At 40.4% G+C, this 25,266-nt stretch overlaps 1 protein-coding gene across 1 annotated transcript; it reads right to left on the reverse strand.

Moving 5' to 3' along the window:
* Positions 1-182: 182 nt before the first annotated feature.
* GPT2 (glutamic--pyruvic transaminase 2) lies at positions 183-24,060 on the reverse strand. Its single transcript, XM_086621025.1, has 11 exons — positions 23,719-24,060; positions 13,117-13,206; positions 11,523-11,631; positions 7,998-8,131; positions 6,073-6,316; positions 5,244-5,323; positions 4,535-4,671; positions 3,658-3,832; positions 2,702-2,857; positions 1,524-1,636; positions 183-273 (listed from the first exon to the last, which is right to left on the reverse strand). The coding sequence occupies exons 1-11, from the start codon at positions 24,058-24,060 to the stop codon at positions 183-185; spliced, it is 1,671 nt and encodes a 556-aa protein (XP_086477151.1).
* Positions 24,061-25,266: the final 1,206 nt, after the last annotated feature.

Here is a 25,266-nt window from a genome sequence, read left to right on the forward strand (position 1 = left end):
ACCAATGTCTTCTATACCAGACATTAAACTTAATAGTCCAGTAAGTTGTAGCAGTATCTGATATTGGTTATATATTTTGAATTTAGTTAAATTAGATGAACAGCACATTCTCAGCACATCTTTGTTCATTTTCTGCATTCGCCTTGAAGAGGAGGGGATGAGGGGAAAAAGCCACAGTAGTTTCATGCATATTTTTCAAGAAACTTTATGTGGAAGTCTTTCACTTTCTCCAGTAGGATCTTCAGCTTCTCTACTGGAGGAAGAATGGTCATTCTGAAAAATAGTATTTAAGGGAAGAAAAACAACAACCCACATTATCTTCAAAACAAACTAAACTGTGATCTTTGCACAGATCTTGATTTATCTCAGAGCACAGCTAGTAATGTGTTGTTTATTATCTTTTTTGATGTGATTCTCTTATTTTCTGCATTAATGCTTTAATTGAACTGTACTATTGAACTACAGCAATTTGTTTCAATTGCTTAATGTATAGGAATTTTTATTTTCTGTTGAGTGATGAAGAAGGTTATCAGTAAGAAAAAAAACGCAACTCAGTTTCTGGTTTTGGGGCAGTTATGCCAAATTACACCCAGTTTTTTGAGTTTGAGGGTGGGCAGTTATGAGTAAATGTACATTTCTTTTTGAATTGAAAACTTAATTCAGAAGCATTAAAACAATGCAACATACCACACTGCAATTTTTAGTCCCTTTTTTCCTTCTTCTGCATAATCTGAAAATCACGTTGAGTATGTATGCAAGACTGTATGCAAGACCTACAGAACAAAGTGTTTTTCCCACACTGGTACAGGAATGAACTCGCACTAGATTTTTCCTGGAGCTGCATGTACCAGGATATCTAACACAGATATCTGTGCTGCAGAACTATCATGGCTAAAGGTACCCTCTGTTATGTTGCTTCAGACCAATCAAGACTAAATTTCTTGATAAATTCGAGTGATCAGTGGCTTGGCTGCAGTAAAGTGCTGTTTACTGGAAGCAGAAGCAAAATCAATAGAGTTTATGTTTACAGTTTAGGTATTAGAAGATTTAGTCCAACATCTTGTTTTGGTAAAGTGAAGAGTTATTCAGCGTGTTAAGGAGCAGATTTATAGGGAAGATACTGTATCTTTCTTGCAGTTTCTCCATATAGAAACACTGTTTAATCCCCCCTCTCCCTAGAAGAAAGCAGGGCAATTTTTATAATGCCTTAGCCAACTTTAAGATTAGAGTATAAGCTATTATTATTGTTTGTATTCGTGGAGAAGGCATTTCAAATGTCAGTGTATAAAAATAGAATCAAACTATGTCAGCAAGCAGTGAAAACACCGTAAAAATCTGAATAGCTTATCTAGCAGACTCAGGTCTTCCACCTAGCTTTCAGTCCACAGAAAATGTCCAGTAGAAATTGGGACAACATAAACTGAAATAAAAATCCTTACATTTAATCAGAAGATCAAGTACTGAGATGGTACTTATTATAGGTTACTGTAGTTCATTTGATTTTAAAGAAACAGAAACTGTACCTGAAGTGGTAGGTTCCTTCTCTTTGGCCGAATCCACTTCCAGGTACAACACATATTCCGGTCTCTTCCAGAAGTTTCATGCAATAGAACATATCAGGTGCCATTTTATGAGCCTAAGGGAATGGATGCTTTGGAATTATTGCAGTAAAAAGATTCCAAATATGTAGAATTTCATGACTGCTTTTCTTCCTGAAACCTTACCTTACACTATTAGTTTCTATTTAATAAAGAAGATGAAGAACAATTGCTAATGGGACAGTTCACACTGTGAATTAAATAACAGTTTTTCAAGAAGGAACAAGTCTGAAGAACCTACACAAAACACTCACTTCAAAAGAAAGGATTTATATATTTTGTTTTTTCTCCTTGACTTTCTGTAACTTTTTGTCAAAAATCTCAAAATTGTACTTACAAAAATCTAAGCCACTGACATTTGACAAGATGAAATTAATTTGACAGCTGGGTGTTCCAGTTCTGTTAGCAGTTACTATTTTTTTCCTCTGAATTATCTGCTGACTGGAAAGTCCCCTGATTAATAACTATGGAAGTTCTTAAATACATGCAGGTCGTACACCTAATCAAATAATTAGCTGAAAACAGCCCTATTTTTGTCCTCAGCTATACTGATAAAATTCCCTTTAAATAAATGAATATTACACATTAGGTAACAGAGCTCTAGTTAGGAACAAAACGACTTGTCATTTAGCAATCTGTCTTACTGACCCAAACACACAACGGTATTATACAGAAGTAGAATTTGTAAAGAAACCTCCCTCGCTTTTTCCTGCGCTTGCTGAACGGGGCTGCTTTTGCAGGGTCAGTAGCACAGTGCCGTTCACGATCCCCGTCCCACCTGCTGGCCTACCTAACCCAGGCACGGGCAGCAATTTGGCATGTGCACAGGTCCAGCTACCGGCCCACCCTATGACTTTATTTAACACTGACGTCCTTGGGCAGCGTTCTCAACCTGGAAGCCTTACCACTGTGATGAAATGCTTTGTTTTGTTTTCCTCTCTTAAAATAAAAGTTATGTTATATTTAAGATCATGTAGTCAGTGAAGTACTGCCTTTTTACTACATGAGCTTACTCTATTTCTGGAATAAAAATTCATCATTAGAAGAGGCAGGCACAAGCGTGTGAAGGTTAAAATGAATTGGGGTAAAAGTGACTGACTGACCTTTGCTTCCTCAATGGCTTTGGAAGGAATAAAGATCCGTGGGAAAGCATACATAGCTCCTTGAAGTGGATTGCAGTGAATTCCTGGTACTTTGTTAAACATGTCTTCTGTTAGTTTGGCTTTTTTGGCAAGATTGTTCAAAACGGACTCCTTCTCCTGTTTAAAATGAAGGTGTTCAGTTTGACATATTTGAACTGGCAATAAAAATGCCAGAGAAAACTATGATGCTTCAAGAAGCCTTCCCTGAATTAAGCACTTGTAGGGCTTTGCTGAGCTATTGGAGCAAATGATGTTCCAAATTCCAGTCATACTCTTAAAGACAGCAATGCAAAAGGCATTAGCAGGATGCAACTGCAAAATGTTACAGATAAGACAGTAACCTGCACAAGTCTCTAGCTGCGTGCCCTCTTCTTACATTCTTCCTTCTAAGCATCCACTCTTGGTTACTTCTAGAGACCTTGTTGGCTGAACCTTTGATCTGACTCAATACTGTAATTTCTTAAGCCAGATTCAGTTTCATTTTTACAAGTGAGAAACTATATGTATATTTTAATACAGAATACCATGTTTAGTATATAGAGGCACTGGATACCTAAGAACAGGCTGATTTTATAACTGTATTTGAACTCACTTTCCTGTTTAGATTTTACTAAAAGCAAATCTTATATAGTAATTCTTTTGTCAGGCTAAACCCAGGAGAAAAGTTTAAGAAAGCATTTGATAATGCCTTCTTAGCTTTTTTTGGCTCCTAAACGAAAGAAACATAAAAAGAATAAAAAATATTTTAAAGGTACTCATATTGAGTTCATTTAAAATACCCTGCATAGGTCTGAAACTGGGTGTTATTACAGGATTGTCTGAGAAGAAAGAAGTCTGGTCTCTGTGCGTATTTTCAGTTCACAATACCTAGGATAGGTTTAGGAAATGCACAGAAGATCAAGCATGTTATTGCTGACCTTTATGAACTGTGAATAAGATTCTTCTCCAGGTATTGGAGGATTCACTACAATATCCATTGCTGCTTGTCCTGAGACTGGAGGACAAAGGCGAACAGAAAGCAGCTTAACAAGCTGTCCTTTAATTTCTGGGTGCAAGTTAATGACCTCCATGTAACCTCCTCTGTAGCCACATCTGTGATTAAAGTGAACAGAAAAGATTGGTTAACCTCCAGTGTATAAATACTGGAAAAGCAATGAAAATAACTGCAGAAGTGGAAAGACAATTAATGAAGATCTTAAAATATGCAACATACAGATTGTTGAAAGAGCTGCTATATTGATAACGTTTTAAGATGGAACTAAAATGCTATGTCATTAAACCCTAGCATCCCATACAGAGAAAATTGTGTACATGCAGCTTCCCTGTTAGGCAAGTTAATGATTAACTTGGATTGTTTGCTCTTCAGAACAAAAGCATATAGCTGTAGCAGTGTTCATTTAAGCAGAAAATTCTTTTTCTTCCATCTCTTCCGTCCCAAAACAACCAAACCCAAACATTTGTAATATCAAACATCTCAGTGATTCTTGAGCTGTTCCCTTGAATGTTGGAGACCGTATTTTCCTTTATCACAGATCCAGTCTAGGACTGCAGGATTTCACCTTTGTGGAACTGAGGCATTAGGTGTCTGAAATAAATACACTTATTATTCGGTACTTTGAAAACCAATGAGCTAATCTGTTACTCTGTGCTTTAAATGCTTGTTTTCCTTTTCTTAATAGTTTTTAGTTAAAATTAATAGAAGACAGTGGATTACCTTCAGGTCACTGACATGAAACGGCTGTCCCACCAGATTAATGAGGAAAACGAAATAAAAAAAGACTCAAGCAGACTTACTCGCCCATGTATCCCTTAGAGGTGGAGTGAAAAGAGGCCAGCTCAACATTGTTATAGTACTCGGGTCCCATCTCATACAGAATCTTTTTGAAAGAATGAAACTGGCATCCTTCAGAGTACACATTGTCCTGGTAAACCTGAACAGTCAGAAGACATTAATGTGCTCTGTTCCCCCAACTAAGAATAAAAGATGGCCTTCTAGAGAGCCAGATCTGAACTGAAGAAACAGTGGTAACACTCAAAACTTAAAGCCCTTAGAAGACACAAGGCTCTCTTTTAAGTAGTAGTTACTGTAATGATACATTTTATCTCCTGTGGCCATACTTAATCGTTTAGCCTTTGGAAGAACAGTGAGCTTCTTTGTATAATTTAACCTTTACTTGTATGTTTACATTGATTTTCCTTCTGTTTCTTTCATTTGAAGTGGTCTGAGTATCACATAGGTTTTTAGGTCAGCTCCAACCAAGTTCCTCCTTGTGTCTCCTTGCTTGTGTCCCCTACGCTTTCTCTCTAGTTCAAATCCAGATCAAGCCACCTCTCATATTAATCCTCTGAAAATAAGAATCTATCATGTTTCTTCATGTCTTAATATGATAACAGGGAATCTGTTCCCTGTACTTAAAAAATACTAATACCACACATGGAACAAAATTACACCTCATATGCGTACTCTTAGCTCTGCTTTTGAGAGAACAGAATATTCCGTTACCTCATCAGCCAGAAGAAAAAGTTTCTCTTCCCAAGCAAAGTGTATCACATCTTCAATGCACTTTCTGTTTTGCACCTGTCCTATAGTTTGATTTGTAAAGCAAGAAGAAAGTTAGTGGAGCATATATATACAAATCTTTTCGCCCAGACCTAGTTAGAAAAGATAACCCTCTTTCTTGGAAAAGTGCTATTGAACTTCAGAATTCAATTCACTAAGTGTGAAATTAAGGAACATTTTTGTAGGAATTACGGTTCACGGTAACTTGGTCCGACTCAAGAAAAGGAAACGTGAGATATAGTAATCAAACAATAACTTATTGAGAGTACTCTGTGTATAACTGATCATTGGAAATACTCACACGCATGATGGTTAAGTGGGAGCTCATTTCTCACTAATCAACCTCAACTACTCAAAGAACTAAATTCTTCTGAGGGAAGCAATGGTTGCCACTGAATTCAGAGTGTATCTGTAGTCATTGCCTCTCAGAGGCAAGAGGCTATAGGCCATGTCAGAGACAAGATCTTTGAGAAAGACCAAAAGTAACTGAAAGTCATTCCACAAGCCTGCAAAAGTTCACTGGAAGCAGTGGCTTCAAGTGAGATCCAGTGAATGAACCTGCTTTCTCCTCTCTTCCCAAATCCCTGGAGTTCCACGATACTGAAAATTGTTTCTAAAAGCATGACATACTTTCCTACTTAGAGCACTGATCTCTAGAATTCAGCTTTACATATTTGATATGGATTCAGGATTTGCCTGCAATGTCAAATGAATGAAAGAGGGAAAAAAAATTGGTCTTAAACCCCATCTATTAAACAAAAGCGCTATAGACCTGTGGGATTTCCAGGGTTGATGATGCAGAGGACTTTTGGATTGCAATATGCCTTAGCTTCATTCAAGGAACGGCGAAGTTCATTCACATCTAGAGCCCAGCAATTTTCTTCATCCAAATAGTAGTTCACCTGGATAGCATCTAGTTCAGATATGGCTGCAGAATATAAGGGATATTGTGGTATAGGGATCATCACTCCTGTTCGGGATTTTCCACCTCCTGAGACCAGGATCTTTAAAATTGTCTGGGGAAAAAGTGAGAGTTAAAAAAAAAAAGGTCACACATCAGAATAGTATACTCTAGAATAAGTTACTGATCTTCCTTCTTAAAAAATCTAGCATTAAGGTAGATTTCTATTCTGGAAGCATCCTGTCATTTTCTCTTACCAAAGGGCATTTATTTATTTCAAGTTAAGTTACTGGCTGAGTGAGGGTGGCCTAACTCAGCTTAATGGAATTCCTCTGCATGTCACGGCTTCTAAAGATCATGTCTGATCAACTGCAAAATTTAGGAAATACATTCGGAGCACAAGGCTAGAGGGAAAGCTGGAAACAGGAATATCAAGATCAGGATTTTTCTACTGTGCCCTGTTGTAAGCAAAGAAGCCTCAGCTAGTTGTTTCCTGTTGCCTTCCACTCATTTTATCTCACTGAACACAAGAGGCAAATAAATAAAACCAGGAATGAGAACTGAGGCCTGTGGAGGTTCTCCTTCGGAACAGGGAGACCTGGTTTAGATCAGAAGCAACTGTGGCCAGGTGGGAACAAAGCTAGAGACTTGCATTATGGTTTCATTTTCAAGTAATAGAAGAGAACAAAAGTCTGCTAGTCTTGAGATGGAAATTTAATGTATCGTATGTATTTTAGGCCCAGAAGATACAGAGAGAAATGTAATGCTTGTGCTCAGGTCAGGGGATTTGCCTGTGCACAACGGCTGTGTGTGTGTGTGTGTGTCTATGTGTACACTTCTTACATGTGAATTAAATAAAAGCATGCATTGGGTGCAGGAAGTGGAGAGATTTCTTGCCTTCATAATCAAGGGAGAACTCTGAAGTACAGGTGCAATCAATGCAGGCATTCTTACCAACGTGTAATTGATAGTGTGAAAACAAAAATATCTCTTCAGATGTAACAGCAGTATCCTTTAAGCTTCTCATTGGTTCTAGAACAAAATCTGCCTTTCTGTGCCTCTCATCACATATTAACTCAGCTGCTAAGATAATTTATAATCAGCATAATTTTGTACCCACCACTAGTTCAAAAATACCAAGCATCCAAAATGCATAATCAGGACCAAATGTAAATTTAAAAACTCTTTAACACCCTCTGTCCCCCAAGTTATGAAACAATAGTTGTTTTATTCTTGGAAGTGCCAAATAATGAGACTCATTGTACTGCTGACTTTTCATCACTGGTGAAATCAAATAAGCATGGTACAGATTTGATATGCTACGCTGCCATTCCTGATAAGCTGCCAGTATAATACTCGGCATCATAAACTCTGGAAAGCCAATTCACTAAAGACATCTGGAGAACTGTTCATGTCAGAACATTGTCTTCTGAACTCTGCCACTAGATGTCATTTAAAAAAACCCTTTTACAAACAAGCTATAAGGCTGCCTTAATAAAAGCAAAGAACTGCTGGTTTTGTAATGTGAGTAAATGTGCCTGTGTAAAGGAAAAATCTAATAGAGACAGTTATTCCTGTCTTAACTGCGGACCAACTTTGGCTCCATGTACCTGTTTCTTAGCTGGCATCTTACATCCACATAATTGGGTGTATTGGATATCCACTTACGTGACTTTGTTTTCTATTAGATCAAACTCACAGGAGTTTGTAAGACCAGATGTTAAACAGAGATCTGTGTTTCCAAAGGTAACTGATAAATTATACCAAGAAGAGACAGGTTGAATTTTAACACTTACAGCAATACCATCACTTGCCCCAGTAGTAAGATATATATTATCTGGATCTGCAGGAACCCCTCCGTCTCTTCTTTCAATATATGAAGCAACATCTTCACGGATGCAATTTATACCTTGACTGGCACTATAAGATCCTGAGAAAAATAGAGAATGAGAAGAGAATTGAGTACAATGAACATCAGATTTTCTGTTTGCTAGCAAAACTCCTGAGCTAATAATGTATGAATATGTATATATGAGGGCTGTGGATCTCCAGGATTGCGTTGGGTTATTTTTTCCAAGGAGTAAGAAAGGGAGCTGGTTTGTTCATAGAGCAAAAGAATTCATTTGGAATTAGACAAATACAATAAGTACCACTAAAATACAAAAATAATATACTGGATTGGTAAAAAGTAGGATTTAAAGACTACTTTGCAAACTGGGACAGCAATTGCATTTTTACTCCCAGTTGCTTGCTTTATGTTGAAAATCACTTCAGAATGTCAATCAACACCTATTTAAGTAATAGGAACAAGGAAGAGAGGTAGCATGTGCCATAGAAAGGAAAATAACTTCTTCAAATCCATGACAAAAATAAGATTTCTATTTGCAATATGAAAATAATATAATACCATTTTCTCCCACAGTCTGAAACCCAAAAAATCCTAAACGGCTTCTCTTTCCCCCCACAGCATCTCCCACAACCACTTTTCAGTTACTTGTAGCAGAAACATCTAGGATAACCCAAACCTATAACCCTTGTGCAGTTTACAGAGCACAACTAATAATCTTAAATAAAGTAAGGTATTAGATGCCTGTGTGCATCACTGCTGAGCATGTGCAACAAATAAAGAGTAAAAATAACCTAAGCCAAAGTGAGGAATGGATTCAAGCTATGAAGCCGGACTGATGGACAATGAAGTGACAAGTGTACATCTAATTCAGAACACTGTCATGAAGCTGCAGAATCTTCTTTGCTTGTTGGGTGGAGTGGAATAATTGTGCCTGACTTAACTCTCATCGCTCAGTTATATGCTAGGAGTCTGCCTGATAATAATTCTGTGAAAGCATGATTTATAAAGAGAAAGAACCTTTGCAAGTACTGCACAATTGCATGGGACAAAATGGTAATTCAGGGTATGAAGTTCCCTGATGTCTTAAAAATTTACTTTTACAGGACTAAAAGCTTTATTGGGTCTATATATGGGTCTTTGACCACACCTAGGGAGCTGCTGTTAAAGTAGGAGAACAAACCTAAGCTGTCGTTGTGTCTTGTGCTCCCTTGAGGGCTGAGTCCCATGACTCAGTGGGGATATAAAGAAGACCTGAATTCAATTTTCAGGTCTTCTACACTTAATGGTACTCAATTGATAGCTTTGACTAGAACCTATCTGTTTGCACTGTGGGATGCAAATAATTAAATCCCACCCAAAAAGCTGCATGTGCATATATTATATATATAGGAGAGGGGTAAATTTCTCAACCGCATGGAAAGAGATGACAGTTATCCCACATGCGAAGTAAAGGATGTCAAAGGAATCCTGGAGTATTTGAACACAACAGAAGTTGAGGACATATCTGAGCCTTCATACATGGTCTGGGAGTAGCAAGGCTCAATACTACGAGAAGGGTTTTGCCAGATGAACGTTCATTGGAAATGAGGTTATTCTAGTTCATATCCAGAGGTCAACACATTCATACCACTTGCCTCAGACTGCGTGTTTATGGAGCGCTGTACAGAGGCTGATGAGCAACTGAGGCCAAGAGAAGGGGCTGATATATGATACTGGAGACAGGGAGGGTGGAGAGAAGGATAAACCAGCACAGCAGATCAGTAACGTCTACAGTGGTTTTAGGTTTCGGGAATTTCGAGGGACAGTTGTTCTTGGTACATATCATATCAGGAAAAAAGTCGTTTAGACTCCAGTTACTTACAGAACTTCAATTTATCCACTGAAATTAAAAGGGTGTATTCAGAATGATTATCTTATTTGAACATTGCAACTGTTTCAGGCCTACTTCCTCAGCATCTACTGAGCTAACACAAATTACTTGAAATATGAGATCTGCGTTTCAGCAGCAGATTTTGTACAGAGTCAACGTATTGCTGAAATATCATGCAAAGATGAATTCCTTTCTTTTCACTCCAGCGTGGGGCCAAGACTCAGCATTTTGAGAACTCTTAACCATGTCCCTGAATTTGAAAATCACTATAAAGAAAGATTGAGGCAAAATTCAAATGTATCCCTAGTAACTCTTACATGACAACTATTACTATGTGGATTAATTGTTCCAAAGTAAGCCAGGAAAAGAATTCATGGAGCTAGAGAAACTTCTCAGTTTTGATAAATGTATTTTTAATGTTCTACATATAGAAACAAAACCAATGCAAAAAAGGTGAAGATAAAACACATTCTGTATTAGGCTGTATTGTTAGGCATAGTCCAAGGCTGAAATACTTATAAGCTAACCAGTATTTAGTTTTTGTTTATTTTATTAGGTTTCACAGCACCTACTCTCAAAAGATGACAGTGCAAATAGGCACTGCAATCACAGAGATTAAGAAATATGCCAATTACTCTAATATGAAATTTCACCAAAATGAAAGAAGGTAATTAAGTGTGCCAGATTCTTTGCTGTACCCAGCAGCTGTAAAACTATCCACAGAACAGAAATTCTAGTGGCGTTTCCCAGGTACAAGTAGGCAGTACAGGTGCTACATGATAAAGAATTTATCTCTTCCATTTCCTCTCTACTGAATATCCAAAGTTTGTACTTATTTATGTGTATATTATACGTATACTCTTGCAGGAACAGTGGTTGGAGGACAGAGTTCTTTTGTTCTTTCAAGGGTTATTTTACCTTGGAGAAATAGGGCTTTGACATCTTCAGCTAGATCTCAGCTAAGTAAAAAACTACCACCTTTCAGCTGTGTAGCTTTCCCTTTGCAGACCATTATCTCATTGGTACCTGAGTTTCTGACACCCCAGTTCATATCCTGACAAACATGCTTGGACTGGTGGTACAAAATAAAGATACAGGACTGGATCAGTTGAGATGGACATCTATTGTTTGTTGATACCATCATTACAGCAACAGTAGAATCCTAGGCAGAGAAACATCTAGAGATGATAAAATTGTAACCAGCTCCACGTAAACTTAGCAGGAGACATAGCTGTCAGATCCCAGGATTAACAAAAGTCATAAGAACAGTAACAAAGCTTCACTAGTACTCTCTGCCACTTACTTTCCTAATACAAAAAAAAGCTCCGCTTTCTGCTTAGGGTTATAGTTAGACGTTACTGTGCTGAGGGCTCCATAACTGTATAATCCTCACCTTGTCCTCTTCTGTGGCAAGTGTCACCAAAAATTTGCACTGCTTATCAGCAGGCCACCCCATGAACTCTCCCCATATCATTTTGCCCTAAGCCATCTCCCGTTTGACTTGTAATCATAGAAAACACGATTAAGAAATTTCATCACTGCAGATACTGAAACTCATTGTTGATTCTCATACCAACAGGAGCAACTGAAAGGGACGCTTACCTAAGCTGTTTCCTCCACAACCCTGCAAGATCCGTCTGGCTCGCTCTTTAGCATCTTCTGGAAAACTTGGGCTGTCCAGCAGGTTTGGGTATGTACACAGTGCCACTACCTAGAGTGCCAAGAAAATGTAAATTGGCCACTTCTCAATAGTTATTTTAAGTTGGTAATATTACTGTTAACTTTCCTTGGAAATGAAGATGACAAATACTAGCTAATGTAAAACGAAAAGTTTACAGATGTTTTTTTAAGGGTAGTGCTTACAGAAGTGAAGAAATCTCATCGGGTTCCAAGTTCTCCTGATAAAAACAGTTATAGAATTATTAACTATTTGTATTACTGACAGTGAAGATTGGAGTCCAAGTGAGGTATGCATTGTGCAAACACAGTAAAACACAGTTAATTATTCCTATGTTATCTCTAAACAGCTCTATCCTCCACTCTTTGTGTATTACTAGACCACTTTATTGACAAGAAATCAAGAATTTAAATATGGAGCAGAACAAAGAAATATGATCAAATTTTGAAGTCCCAGTTGCATGTTCTAATAATCCTTCCCAAAAATAACTTATAGTTATTACTAATTTGAATTTGTGCAACATATTTAATTAAAAGAGAAGTGGTGATATAGAACATAGTAGAAGTAGAAACATGACCTAGCAGAATTAAGTTTATGAAGGAATGTAAAACATAAAGAATCTAGAGGTCTTGGTTGAGATCAGCTTAATTTGTTGCAGTCTCTCTCTCATTTTCATGCTTATATGGTGTAACGTGGATAGGCTGTTCTCATCTTGTGGGACAATGACTAAAGAATTAACATGTGCACACACGGTCATGATAAGAAAGGATTTCCCATTTACCCAGTGTTTTCTTTAGTAACATTGGATCTGAATAATTTGTAAGAAGTTCTGGTCTTCCTAGTTTGCTGACAGTTTCCTGTATAGCTCAGTTTTATAATCTCATCACCTGGACCTCTAGTTTGATACAGCTTCAGTTTGTCCTGGAACTCTCTGAATTTACGTTATTATAGACTGAGGATTTTACATGTGTGTGTAAGGGATGCTTAGTAAATAGCATAATACTAGTTTTAACCTTGCTTGTGTTTTAGGAATAATATAAAAACATGGATTCTGTTGTAGTCTTTCCTAAAAGTTAACCCACCGATTAGTTTACCCAGAGGTAAAATGTGCAAAATCAGCAACAGTACAACTAGTTGCACCCAACTGTGTGCAGATCTTGAAGTATACTGTCAGATGAAGAAAGGCATTTGCTTTTTTCTTTGAAGACAACCGCTTTCTTCTTTGAAGTGCATTATTGATAATGAATGTGCTGACGGATAAATAGGAGAAGTGGCAGGAGAAAGTATGGATGGGGAATGATCTGAAAAGTAAGGAAAGGTACTGTCTTGAAAGAGGACACTCAGCAAGCAAGGTATTGGACTTCGTCTCAGAAATCAAAATTTGTAATTCTTTCTGAAAGAACTATTTTAAGTCTAAGTGTATCTAGGGAATCATTTATACTAATACACGTATCAGATTTTAAGGCACTCTTGGTAATCCAATAAAAAATCAAGAATAATATTTTTAAATATTCTTACCTGACGGAGGAAGGTGATTGGCCTCTGTCCCATTGCATGTGCATCTCCAATGTTGGCTTTAATTACTTCAGTAAAAGGTTTTTTGATTCCCTAAAAAGAGATAATTCACAATGTATTGTTAAGGCTGAAGTAGATAATAAAGAATTTCTCTTTTTTGGTATCTGTCATATGGCTGTAACTAAACAGTGCCTAATCTCAGAACAGATTGAGTGTTTAATGTAAAGCTTAATGCATTTCTGATACAATACTGCCAGTAAATCTTAAACGCTTTACAGAAATTATGCTGACTGTGACACATTTTTAAATTATATGCTGGCTTTTTTTTTCTGCTAGCTACAAGTAAGAGATTGACTTGCCTGGAAACAACACATTGAAGTAGAAAAATGAAAAAGAGGCATTTTGAATTGTCAGTATCAGAGCAACTTGTTTGATATACCTAAGGGAGGGATGGATCAGTCAAGAAGCTAAAAAGATTTGAGGACATTTGAGAAATCCACCAATAAAAGAAACCTCAAGACCTTTAGTACTTTTTAGAGTAAAAAGAGTAAAGATACTGCTTGCTTATATGTTTTCTATTTAGACTAAATATTCAGTATGCGATGACCACACTTTTCCATATACAGATGTTTTACAAAGTATATCATAGTAAGGCTCTATATGATAAACAGCAGAAGTGCTAAATAATCACCATGAATATTTAAAAGCTTCCTAATCTCTAAAATCTGAACAGACAGCCATTTTTCCTGTCAGGAACTGAATACATCATGAAAGCAGAGGGAACACAGTTGATGAATGTTGATTAGCAATCACAGCTCTTTAAAAAGAATAATAAAATGTGAAAAAAGGCAAGGAACTGACTGGTAGGAAAAAACACCATTGATTTAAATAAAAAAGATTAACTGAAAGTAAAGGCCAACATTACAAGAAGAATAAATGAGGTAAGCAAGAACAAAATTATAGCTTTTCTAATGTATATTTAAGTATGAGAGATAGTAGGGAGACATTCTAACAGAGACAGAAGTTTCATGTGGACTAATAAACTGCAAACTTAGACCTATTAATCTTCTGGACAAAATTACATATAACAACCTGCTCTGGCTGCGGACTGAACTCACAAAGCCTCTTCTTGCCCCATGTATTTAGAGCAAGTTATTGGCTCTAGATACAGAATATGTGGCTGGCAAGCCTTGACTAATTTTTGCTTTTCTACTACGGAGTATGCACTGGACTTCAGTGACAGACCGGAACACAAATGTGCAAAGATAACAATGACCAAAGTATTAGTAGGAATACAAATTCCCAGGTATGCCAAGATTTGGAGGTTTACAGCTGTGTAATGTGGCTGAGAGGTTATGTGAAAATGTGATTCAAATCCCCACTGCAGATCCAGTCCATCATATAACTGATAGCATCTAGGTTTTTCTTTTGAAATTAAATAGGTAGTTAGAAACGGGAATAAAACAAGACAATTGGACTTACGTGATCCTGACTCAAAAGGGTCAATTTTATATGGCCTTAAATTTAGCAGGAATTTAAAAAAATGTTCACTTAAAATAATTGAAAGTGACACACTGGCTCCATCAAGTCATTTGCTTTTATGTTTGCTGATCTAAGTGAGTGCCTAAATAAGAGCTGTATTTCAACCTTAAATAAAGAATTAGAAATGGGGATGCCAGATAAGGATTACAGGTATCTGAGACTTAAGTTTAGAAATTTATGAGAAATGCAAACAGCTAGAAATAGGTTCTCTTCAAACTATCTGGGGTTCACTAATTGCACAACATTGTTTCATTCTAATTTATAAATACACGGGAAAAGAAAGATAATATGTAGGAGGAAAACAAGTTCAGTTTTCGTGAAATTAAGAAACATTCCCACAGATTTTGGTTGCATTTGGTCCTTCTTACAGCAAACTGAATCAATCTCACTAGATTCACACAGTAATACGAATTTGTTAAAGAATAAGGGGTGCCTTAAGTTAGGCAGTCTAAGAAAACATAGCAGTTCTCAGCAATAAAATGGAACAGAAATACCTTGTCTTACCAGATTAAAACCAGAATGAACAAAACCCCTAACAACATAAATATATTATGTGAGACAAATGAGATGGGTTTTTTGCACACAAATACTATTGAGAGATGCAATAAAAAATAGTTGCTTCTTTGATTACGGAAATGCTGAAAGATACCCTGCATTTCATAATGTACCTTTGGAGTTTTTATAGTGGTAGAACCTTTACAACAAAAGTAACAGACCTTTTTGGTGTCTGTGTCAGGTTTATTGTAAATAATGTAGTAGCTTATTAGCATTGATACCATGCAGATTTCTGCCAGCGCCAAACTCAGTGTTTATGCCATCACTGCCTTTGGGCATCAACTGCAAGTACATAATCATCACTTACTCCATAAACTCCACACTACCTTTGCTACTAAAATGGTTCATCTGGAGAAAATAGCAAAACATACATAACAGTTATCTTACTGTAAAATCATGGAAGAGAAGGAACAATTAGGCTTTGTGTGTTGTACACACTGTTCTCACATACCTCTTGACTAACTTGTATTTCTGGGTCTCAGCTACAAGAGCTGTTGCCCTTTTTTGTCTTTTCAAAGAGAGATGATTTTAAATAACTGGGGCCTTTACCTTCCCTGGCACTGAGTTAATGTCAGCAATTGTTTAGGACTGTCTTAATGAGATTCACTATATCCCCTCCTAGTGAAATCTAGAAAAAAAAAAGTGATGACTAATTTTTTTTTTTTCTCATCTTTCTCTGTTACTTGATTTTGAGTCTTTCTATGGAAAGAAGGAATATCAGAAGTTGTTCAGATTTAGTTTTGATTCCTCCAGAACAAAAAGTCCCATCTTACCACTTCAGAAAGAAGGAACAGGAAACAGTAACGAGCAAGAACAAGTGTCAAATACTAATGAGTCAAACTTTCAAAATAAGAATATCAGAAGCTGGCATCAAGGCAAGTCTAGACAGTGGCAATGACTCTGCAGATGAGTTCTAGATGGAATTCTACTTAAATCCTCTAAGACAGAGCAGTGTTAGTCACTGCTTACTTGTGTCAAGCAAGGTTTCTCCTATGGTGATGGCACTGCTGTGCATGGGTATCCAAGGGAAAATTAACATCAAATACTTTTTGGAAGGTCTATGAAAACATCTGTATGAAAGGAGGAAGCATGAATGTGATGTGGATAACATCAGGTTGTAGAACAGCAGGAAAAGTGCTGCAACAGGACATAGCTTGTTAGGGCAAGATTTATGTCAGTGCAGAAAGCTAAGCAGTCTTTGACCATGTCAGCAACATGCCTGTGCTGAGACAATTTAAGTCTCTGGCAAGCCAAGGAACATCCAGTGAGAGTAGAAACTAGGCCATTGGAATTGTTTTGCTTTCTTCTAGTGATAGAGAGCTGCCCTCCCCGACAATATTCTCTCTCTCTCATACTCTTTCTCTCTGATATTCTTTCTCCCTCCCTCTCATATTCTCGCTCTCATATTCACTCTCACATTCACTCTCATATTCCCTCTCTCTCTCTCAGACTGAGCCAGCTTTCATGGAGTGTTCTAGACGCAGTCTGACTGGGTTGTAACTGGCCTCTGCCAGTTTTCACTTTGGAAAAGTGAAGCTTGCAGAATAGGAGCTTTAATAACAAACTCAGGAGCAGCAAGTACCAGATTGATCCTCATGTCTACTGAGGAGGGTATGAACCATATCAAAGAGGAAAACCAATCCCTAGCCCTACAAAACAGCCACTGCTACAGCTTTCTGCCTTTGGTGGCACCTCATACTGTCCTAACAACATGATTCATCTTCATTTTGGGAACAAAGCCAATCTTCTGCCATTCTTCTGACATTGTTAGCAAAGGGACTAATTGTAGTAGCCATTTTTAAAGCCGAAGAAGCCACCTTGCACTTTCAAATTCAGATGTAAAGCAGAAAATATAAAAATGTGGCCTTTTTTTTCAGTTGCTGTCTTCTTGATAATGAAAGGATTTTAATGGAATAAAGGAATCTTCCCAGATTTGGAATAAGCTCTTTGGAAATGAGTTCCTTCAGCAGTTACTTCTATCACTCTTCTTGTCCCAGGGGAAATGCAGTCTTTTAAGAGACCAGATGAAAAGCCTCTGAAATCTGAAGCAGGTCAGACAGGGTTATTCTAATAACAACATCAGTGTTCTAAGTATCACAAAAATTTGGGAAAAGTGATTTTCATATGTGAACCATACACATCCCCAGGCCTCGAGAAACCCAGCGGGTAGGGAGTACAGTATGAAATGATGAGCTGTCTCTCAAGGAGAGAGTCACCATGCAAGATGTGTTGGGAGAACTATCTGATCAAAGAAATGATATGATGCTTGAACATACACTATCCCGAAGAACTAACATGAAGGCAATGCACGGCCAGGAGCTGGTTTGTCTTTTAAGAGTTTTAGTATGCCTGGAGGTTCCCTTTACGACGGTGCCATCTAAGAATGCTGGCAAATTGCAAAATAACACTGTGCTCAGAAAGAATAAAGAAGGGTGCAAACTGACCTAAAGCCGTCTTTGCTAATGCCTTCAGCAAATTTCAAAGGAAAACCCTCAGTCCATAGAGAGGTTTGTGTGATTTGGATTTGGTAATTGTGATAGGAAAGAATTGAAAAGAATTCCCTTGACAAGGCCATGAAAACATGAGGTACTTTTAATCCCAGAAGAGCAACATGGTATTTCTACTATTTCTGAATTTAAAAAGTTGTCCACTCTTGGCTGCTCCTCATTGTTTCATTTTCATTGCCATTGCTTTGTGCCTCCTCTTGATGGTTATCAGGCAATAACATCACACCATGAAACACTGTGCTATTTCCTTAGCACAAACCAAGTCTGTTCTGCTGTGACTTGCACAAACAAGCTGTATAATAAGAGCTGGCAAACCCAGACATTTCAGCGTAGCTGAGATCTACGCTGTAGTAGCCAAGTTTCTTACTTGCTCCCCCTCACCCCCCTCTCTTAAAGGGCCAAGAAAGCACTACCCAGAGGCCCTTAACTAATAGGGACCTGAAGGCCTGAATTAGCATTCCAATCTTTTTATTAAAACAGTTCATAGCAGAAAAATAAACCTGACCTGCTTACCACAGAGTAAGGCTTTGAGTTCGTGTTATGCATATGTAATTCAGGCTGACATGAACTGTTGTTGGAAGGAAGGAAGGAGAAGTTGAATTCTGAATTTTGACTTGAAATGGCAGCGATGACTTGCATGCTCCCTAATATCTGATGAGAAAATCAGTGGGGCTGACCATTAATTGGCACATCTGATTCAGGGATTACAGAATGAGAGTTGTCCTGAAGTTACTTCTGCCTTATACATGGTTCGAAGTGCATTTGCATTCAGAAATTTTGCCTATATGAATAAAGCCCTAGATTTTAATGTGGCTATAAATGACAGAATTAAAATAATGCTCACTAGTAGGAGATTCCACATTAAGACCCTCTTAACTTGAAGACCTATTGGAAAAGGGCTATTTTGGAATAGGTTTTGCTACTGTATTCAACAAGAAGACATCAAATAACTGGATCTTGTGGACTGTGTGCTTCTGAACATATGATTTTGATAATTGTACTCTTAAAACTGATTTTCTTTCATTTTCATCTGCAGTAGTTTTCACTCTGTTAAAAAAACATGGGTTTTACTACAGATCGGCTTCCATATGCAACGTGTACAGGCAACTGAGGAACAACAGTTCTGTCTTAATGAGGTCAAATGCTCTTGCCTGGAAGAGACTTTCTTAGTGTGCACACAGTCACGTATTCAAAGCAGAAAATTATAGGATGGTAATTTAGGCTTAACATCTTTCATTACTGGGTGTACCAGTCAATCTTGTATCTTTTTCTTGGCATGTCAAATTATATTTCTGCATGTCATTGTCTAAACTGTGTTTTATCTTTCCACAACTCCCAGGGACACAGTCAACTCACATTTACAATTAAGTCTGGTTTCTAAGTCAGATTTTTTTCTGTTCAATTTAAAAGCCTGGAGAATTAGTGAAAAAAAGAAAATCTCTACAGTCTTTTAACCAAAATACTTTAGCAGAAGCCACATGAGATTATAGCTACATAAGCAAAAGGGATTTTGGTAGTTTTCTTACCGAAACAGAAATGTAAGGAGTGAACCAGTGACTTGAAGAATAAACAAGCAACAGGAACCTATTTGCAATAGCTACGCAAATGAAAAACTTGCACACTGGAGATGAGTGTACAACTATTTTACTGTAAAAGTCAGACTACAGTGGCTATTCAGAAAAAAATGAGCCTCAATATGTAGAGTCTGTTTATTGCCATTAAAGGCACGTAGTTCCAGACTCTGTGGTGGAATATGTTAACCACCCGTGCTGGTCTGAAGGAACTTTCTACATGCTACCAGTGTATCTCTGCATACCATCCCTCCACCCCTTTCTGCCCTACAATTCTGTTTCAGTAACTTGGAAGTTTTGAACAGGGCCCTAATGTTGTGTGACTTACACTAAGCCAGGCACAGATTCCAATATTACACGAGTTGACTGGTCGATCCTAAAATGCTGTTTAATATGTTTTGCAAGTATGTGTAAGCCAACTTAACCTGACAAAGAACTTGACATTATGTAAAACCTAAGCAGGACAGGGGGAAAAAAGGAGAGTGTAAGTGGAGAGAGATGTCAGAGTAACAGATATGAAGGGACTTTCCGTAACAAGGTCAGTTAAAATTAGCATGAATGCAAAGTAACAAATCAGGTATGTGTGCTGCCTGTGCAAAGATAAAGCTAGCTAGTTATTACTGATTAAGTATAGAGAAGGGCTGTGTCCAGAGATTACATTATTCTTGCATTGAACTCATGTTCAGGCTAAAATTTCTAGTCTGAAATGTAATTAAATTCAATACTTGATACAGTGGCCATCTGTTAGCAAGTCTAAAAAAAGGGGGATAGAAAAAAGATCTTACTTGTTTGAGTTCTATTGAGAGTATAATCGTTTATTAAAATATGCCTGTGCTCTAGCTTGCTTTAAAAAGTTTCCAGAAACACCAAGGAAAATGGCTGAAGTCAGTGCTTCCTCCCCATATGACCTAAGTAAGCCTGAATCAGCTCATTATTACCATTAGCAAAGGAGAAGAGAAATCAGGTTTTCACTTTTGAAGCATGACGCAATTTCAAAATTATAAAAAAAATATTCAGAGAAGTGATTCAAGTAAGTGATTTTGCATAAAGATTTCTAGGTGAAAAGGCTTAATGTAGATCAAAACCTTGATTTTCCACCTAGGTGAATACAGGTCACAGACCAAGAAAACTTACCAAGTCCAAGCACAGCATGTCCCATCTGTACTCGTGAGCAATCAATCTTACTCTGCTTTAATAGAGTATTCTAATTTGTCACTCACATTGGCTTAATCCTGAGCACATTCGCCGAAATTAATGCCTCATTTTTGTTTACTTTTTTTTAAGAACTTTCCTTTCAGTTGCCGAGTTGGAGACTTCTCAAGTAACATTTTAGTCTTTATGTCTGCGTGCACTGTGGAGTTACAGCTCCAGTTGTAATCATTTGCAGTTAATACACAAAAGAAGCAACTGCCAGATAGGATAACAGAGGAATTGCTATTCAGAATCCAAGACAGCAGAACAAAACTCAAGGAAGAGGAAAGCTTACACTGTGCAAACAGCTTCAAGTAGCTATTTTATAGTTTACATAACAAGCTGTATAAGTTACACAAGCATGAAGTCTAACTGAATTGAACCAAGTTTAAACAGGGAGAGCCTCTATTGTATCCGATCAGACAACGTCTGCATTTAAGATGCTTTTAGTTTAGAAACAAATGACCAAAGGTATCTCAATAGACCAGGACAAGTGCAAATCTAGTAGTGGGTCTATCATCGCTTCACCTCTGCCTGCTCGTGCTACCACCAGCCTGTGCAGCGCTTCCATGTCATACTACGGAGTCCATGCCTTCATACCTCTGCAAAGCTTCTTCCTCATCAGACATAGTTGCTATGGGGCAACCCTTTCGCAGTCAATGAAGAGTAGTCATGGATCTAGAGATGCTGTGGGGCATCACCTTTCTCTGACAACCGCTTCAGCCTCTTCTCTTTATCAGGCAGTGTTAATTCTGCCAACAGCAATTGACCTGACTCTGTCAGCTAAGGCATGAAAAAAGCAGTTGTCCTGTTTTAATTAAAAGTAAACAAAAAAGTGCCATTGGCCTGTGATCACACAGAAGTCAATTTTAGACAAAAAAATAGACATTTAGATAACCTATATTATTTCAGTTATAAGGAGCCTAGGTACTACTCAAGGCTGTATACTTTACCAGATAGTTTGATTAAACAATAGAAGGAATAACAGTTTTATCAGAAAGGCAAAGAGGAGTGAGTAACTTCAGCAGTGTGGAAGAAAATAAAGTCTTTCAGCTGCTTCCTTAAGTTGATTAGTGTTCTCTGCAGATACACTGTCTCAACTTTTGCAGTAATACTGTCCTTCTTGGCTGCCAACAGGGAGGTTTTGTTTGCTTTAGTCATCTTAGAGCACAGTCACATGTCTCTGAATGCTGGTAGCCATTGATAATGTTCCATGAGACTGGTTCAAGAAAAAAAACTTTTACATGGAAAATGCCACGTAAGCGAGCACACAACTGCCATAACAATCTTTTAATAAAGCAATTGGCAATGACTTGCACTTGCATTTTTTTAAAAGTGCATAGAAGATTATTCTCTCTGCCAGTGACTCAGCTGGTAATTGAACTAAGCAAGGGAGTTGGGAGGAGTTAGTGAAGATCGTCTTACATTTGTTTTGTCAAGTAGTGTCTCCTGCCTTGTGATGTTAACTTGAAAATAAATATACAATGAGAACACTGGAAGATTTCATAATCTGAAAAATGTACTCATTAGAGACCCTAGTTGCATAACATCAATGACACCTTTATAAACAGGTTTTAAGGCAAAAATCAAAGCAGATATTCTGAAATGAAATCTCCATCACCACTCTGAAGTTTTTAAGCAGAATTCTAAAACAGAAGCTGTTTTTAACAGAGTTAGACATGAATAACTGATGTATATAATACAGTGTGAGCTGAAAACATGCTTCGCCTTCTAAAACAAGGGGAAGCAAGTAACAAAGAGATGAAAGAATTAAAATAATCTCTTCTTGTTAGCATTGCTATGGCACTGGTTTTGTTCAAAGCACTTTGCTAATCAAATTGGTCTTGCAGTCCCTGTAATAACATATTAGCAAGACTTTCTAAAGCAGTGAAGGCAAGGAGTAATATTCGAAGTAACAGAAAAGTAACTATGTCAGATGCTTTATTCAAAATAAAAATAAGTGAATCCTCGTGCTGGCAGGGGAGGTGTGATGTGAACAGTACAAGCAAAAAGCTGTGCCTGAATTGCTAAGGGTGTTGGGTTTTTTTTCAATGCTTAGTTTTAATATTAAGATAAGGAATGAGAGAAAAATATGAACAAAATGTAAGCACTGACTGGTGTGGATGCTGTATTTAGTACATTTTGGCCCAGACGCTCAGGAGTATCTTGTGTCAAGCTTTATTGCCCGATGCCCCTAAAAGCGATAATCACCGAAAACTTTGGGCAGCGTTACCGAGCGTTTGTGCTCTGGAGGCTTGTTGTCCTTAAGGACCTCGACTTGTGCAACTGAAAAAAGAGACGCACAGTATCAGTGGTCTCCTCAGAAGGCATTCCTGTCCCCGGCTTAGGGAAACCCAGAGGCAGGGGAGCGCTGGACGAGCCTGCGGAGCGGTGGTGGGCAGAGGTGGGTCCCCCTCACGCGCCAGGAGACCGCCGGTTTCAAAGGCACCTCCCTGCCCCGGAGAAGGCAGTATCTCCTAAACCCTCGTGAACGTTTTAAACGCTCTATCAGTATGACGAAAGCTGGTCAGTCACCCTCTTGTATAACGCAAAGGGCATGGGATTGCAGCAAAGGGTCAAAGCGGCTGAGGAAATGTAAACGCTGCTTTATGGGGGTATACTGTATTTGCCTTGGGCAATCAGTGACACGAGATAAACAGTAGCCGGAGGGCGGGTTTCTTTGTTTTGTGCCTCTCCCGCCTGCCCGGTGAAGGGGCGCGAGTGAGGAGGTGCCCCGCGGCGGAGCGGAGCGGAGCGGGGCCGCGGCGGGCACGGCAGGGCGGGGAGGCGGCTGCGCGCTCCGGCCTGGCCCCGGCCGCTCCCGCATCCCGCCGCGGGGAGAGCGCGTCCGGCCACGGCTTCGGGCAGCAGCCGGGATGGAAGGAAAAGCAGTTCGTGGTCTGCGAGTTTTAAGTTGGTACGAGGCAGTGCGCTGGCACTCGCCGTGCCGCCGCCCCCGTGCCTTCCCCCGCCGCCCGCTTTCCCGAGGCTTCTACAGGGTCGCGCCTCAGCCCCGCCGGGTGTCAGCGGCCCCGCCGCCCCCACCGCCTGCCACGTCGGTCCCACTGCCGGTCGCGGCCGTGCCGAGCCCCTCGACGCCCCAATCAGGAGCGGCAGCGGCGGAGGAGTGCCCCGGGGGCAGGGCCAGTGCGGGCGGCGGCGGCGGGCACGCCGCGGGACCGGGCGGCGCGGAGCGGAGCGGCGGGGTGACCACCCTGCCCTGCCCTCCCCTGCCTCACCTTCCGCAGCTCCTTCTCGATCTCGCCGGCTTTAAGGACGATGGGGCCCCGCACTGCATATTCCACCGCCTTCACTTGCGGGTTCATGGACTCCAGGGTCAGGATCTTCTCCCTGCTCGCCTTCTCGTTGATCTTCACCGCGGAGGCCTTGGCAGCGCTGCTCCAGCGCACCGTCCCCTCCCGCGCCGGCCGCGGGAGCCGGGGACGCCGCGGCTGCCGCCCCGCCGCCAGCGAAGCGGCGCAGCGCAAAGCCATGTCTTTCTGTCCGCTTCGGCAGCGCCCCGGCCCTTGGCAGCCCAGGCTTGCTGCGGTCTGCTTGGCAACCAAGGCAAATCGATGCATGGTCTTTCAGGTAGTTCCCAAAGCAAGATTAAGGATACTAGTGGTGAGGATCGGGGTATTTTGTAATCCGATCCGGGAGCTGGTAAGATTCACACGAGCGAGATGCAGTCAGAAGAAATGAAAAAGAGCTGGCACAGTTACGCGTACGTGCTCGATCCTCCCATGTCCAGATCCCGCAAACTTAACTGCAATGGACACAACTGATCTTGCAGTGTTGCGATGCCACCAGAGGAGCAATAGATCCCACCATTGCATCAGAACAGCGGAGCGGAGCGCTCTCCCCAGCAGAAGCGCCCGCGCTAGTGCTCCGGAAGAGTCCCGGGTAAAACCATCCTTCCCTTCAGCCGGCGCCAGCGGCCGCCCCTGCCAGCGCCCACCGCGGCCCCGAGGCGTGCTAAGGTGTGGATTGCACCAGCGACACTGCCAGGCGCGCTGCCTGGCGGGTTTTGTAGTTCGTGCAGCCCTGGGCTGCGCCTGCCCACAGCATCAGGTGGTGGGCAGGGAACTACCGCACCCACAGGCCTCCCGGCCCGGCCCGGCCGGGGTCCCGCATTGTCTGCCGCCGCCTGCGGGCGGGGCGCGCCCCCGCTGCGGGAGGTGCCGGCGGAACCGGGGAGGGGGCAAAGCCAGGGGCGTTTCCTGAGGGAATGGCGAAGCCCAGTGGTGTCGGTGCAAGCCCCAAAGCGGGGCTGGGGGCGGTGGGGGCCGGGGCCGCAGCCGCGGCGGGCGGGGACCGCGCCGCTGCCGCTCCCGCTGCGCGGGCGGCGGCGGGTTCCGCCGTGCCGCCGCACGCCGCTGCCTGCCCGCGCACAGAGCGCTCCCTTTGTCTGGAGTTGTTTTCCTGCTCTGCGGCTTGAGAGTGCAGTATTGCCCCCGCTGATTCTCCTCTGTCCGTGCGCAGCCAAGGCTCCCGCTCTCGTTTCCCAGCTTGGCGGTTGCGATGGAAATGCAGCGGGAGGTTTAGTGTGCAGCGGTGGGGCTGCGGTGGGTCACCTGTTGCCGGGCTGCTGGAGAGCGAGTCAAGGGGAGAGCTCGGGCAGCGGGGCTGGGCGCCAGCAGCCCCATCGCTCCCGCTGTCACTCTGCCAGAGGCGCGTTTTTTCCTGATCTTTCCCTCCCGCAGGAACAAGACGATCCTCTTGCACAGTTTCCTCATTGTTTCCAGATGATGAAAATGTGTTTATCTCTCGGGTTCAGTTCAGCTTTC

This window comes from Tauraco erythrolophus, chromosome 15 (assembly GCF_009769465.1).
Source record: "Tauraco erythrolophus isolate bTauEry1 chromosome 15, bTauEry1.pri, whole genome shotgun sequence".
Taxonomy (NCBI): Eukaryota; Metazoa; Chordata; class Aves; order Musophagiformes; family Musophagidae; genus Tauraco; species Tauraco erythrolophus.

What these genes read in the sequence shown, in the direction of transcription:
- GPT2 (XM_086621025.1), bottom strand. Translation starts at nt 24,060, where the DNA reads ATGCATCGATTTGCCTTGGTTGCCAAGCAGACCGCAGCAAGCCTGGGC. An exon ending in GGGCAAGTGATGGTATTGCT is followed by an intron (nt 6,317 to 7,997) that starts GTAAGTGTTAAA and finishes CTTTTTCCCCAG; the next exon opens with ACAATTTTAAAGATCCTGGT. An exon ending in TTTTTCTTCTGGCTGATGAG is followed by an intron (nt 4,672 to 5,243) that starts GTAACGGAATAT and finishes CTGACTGTTCAG; the next exon opens with GTTTACCAGGACAATGTGTA.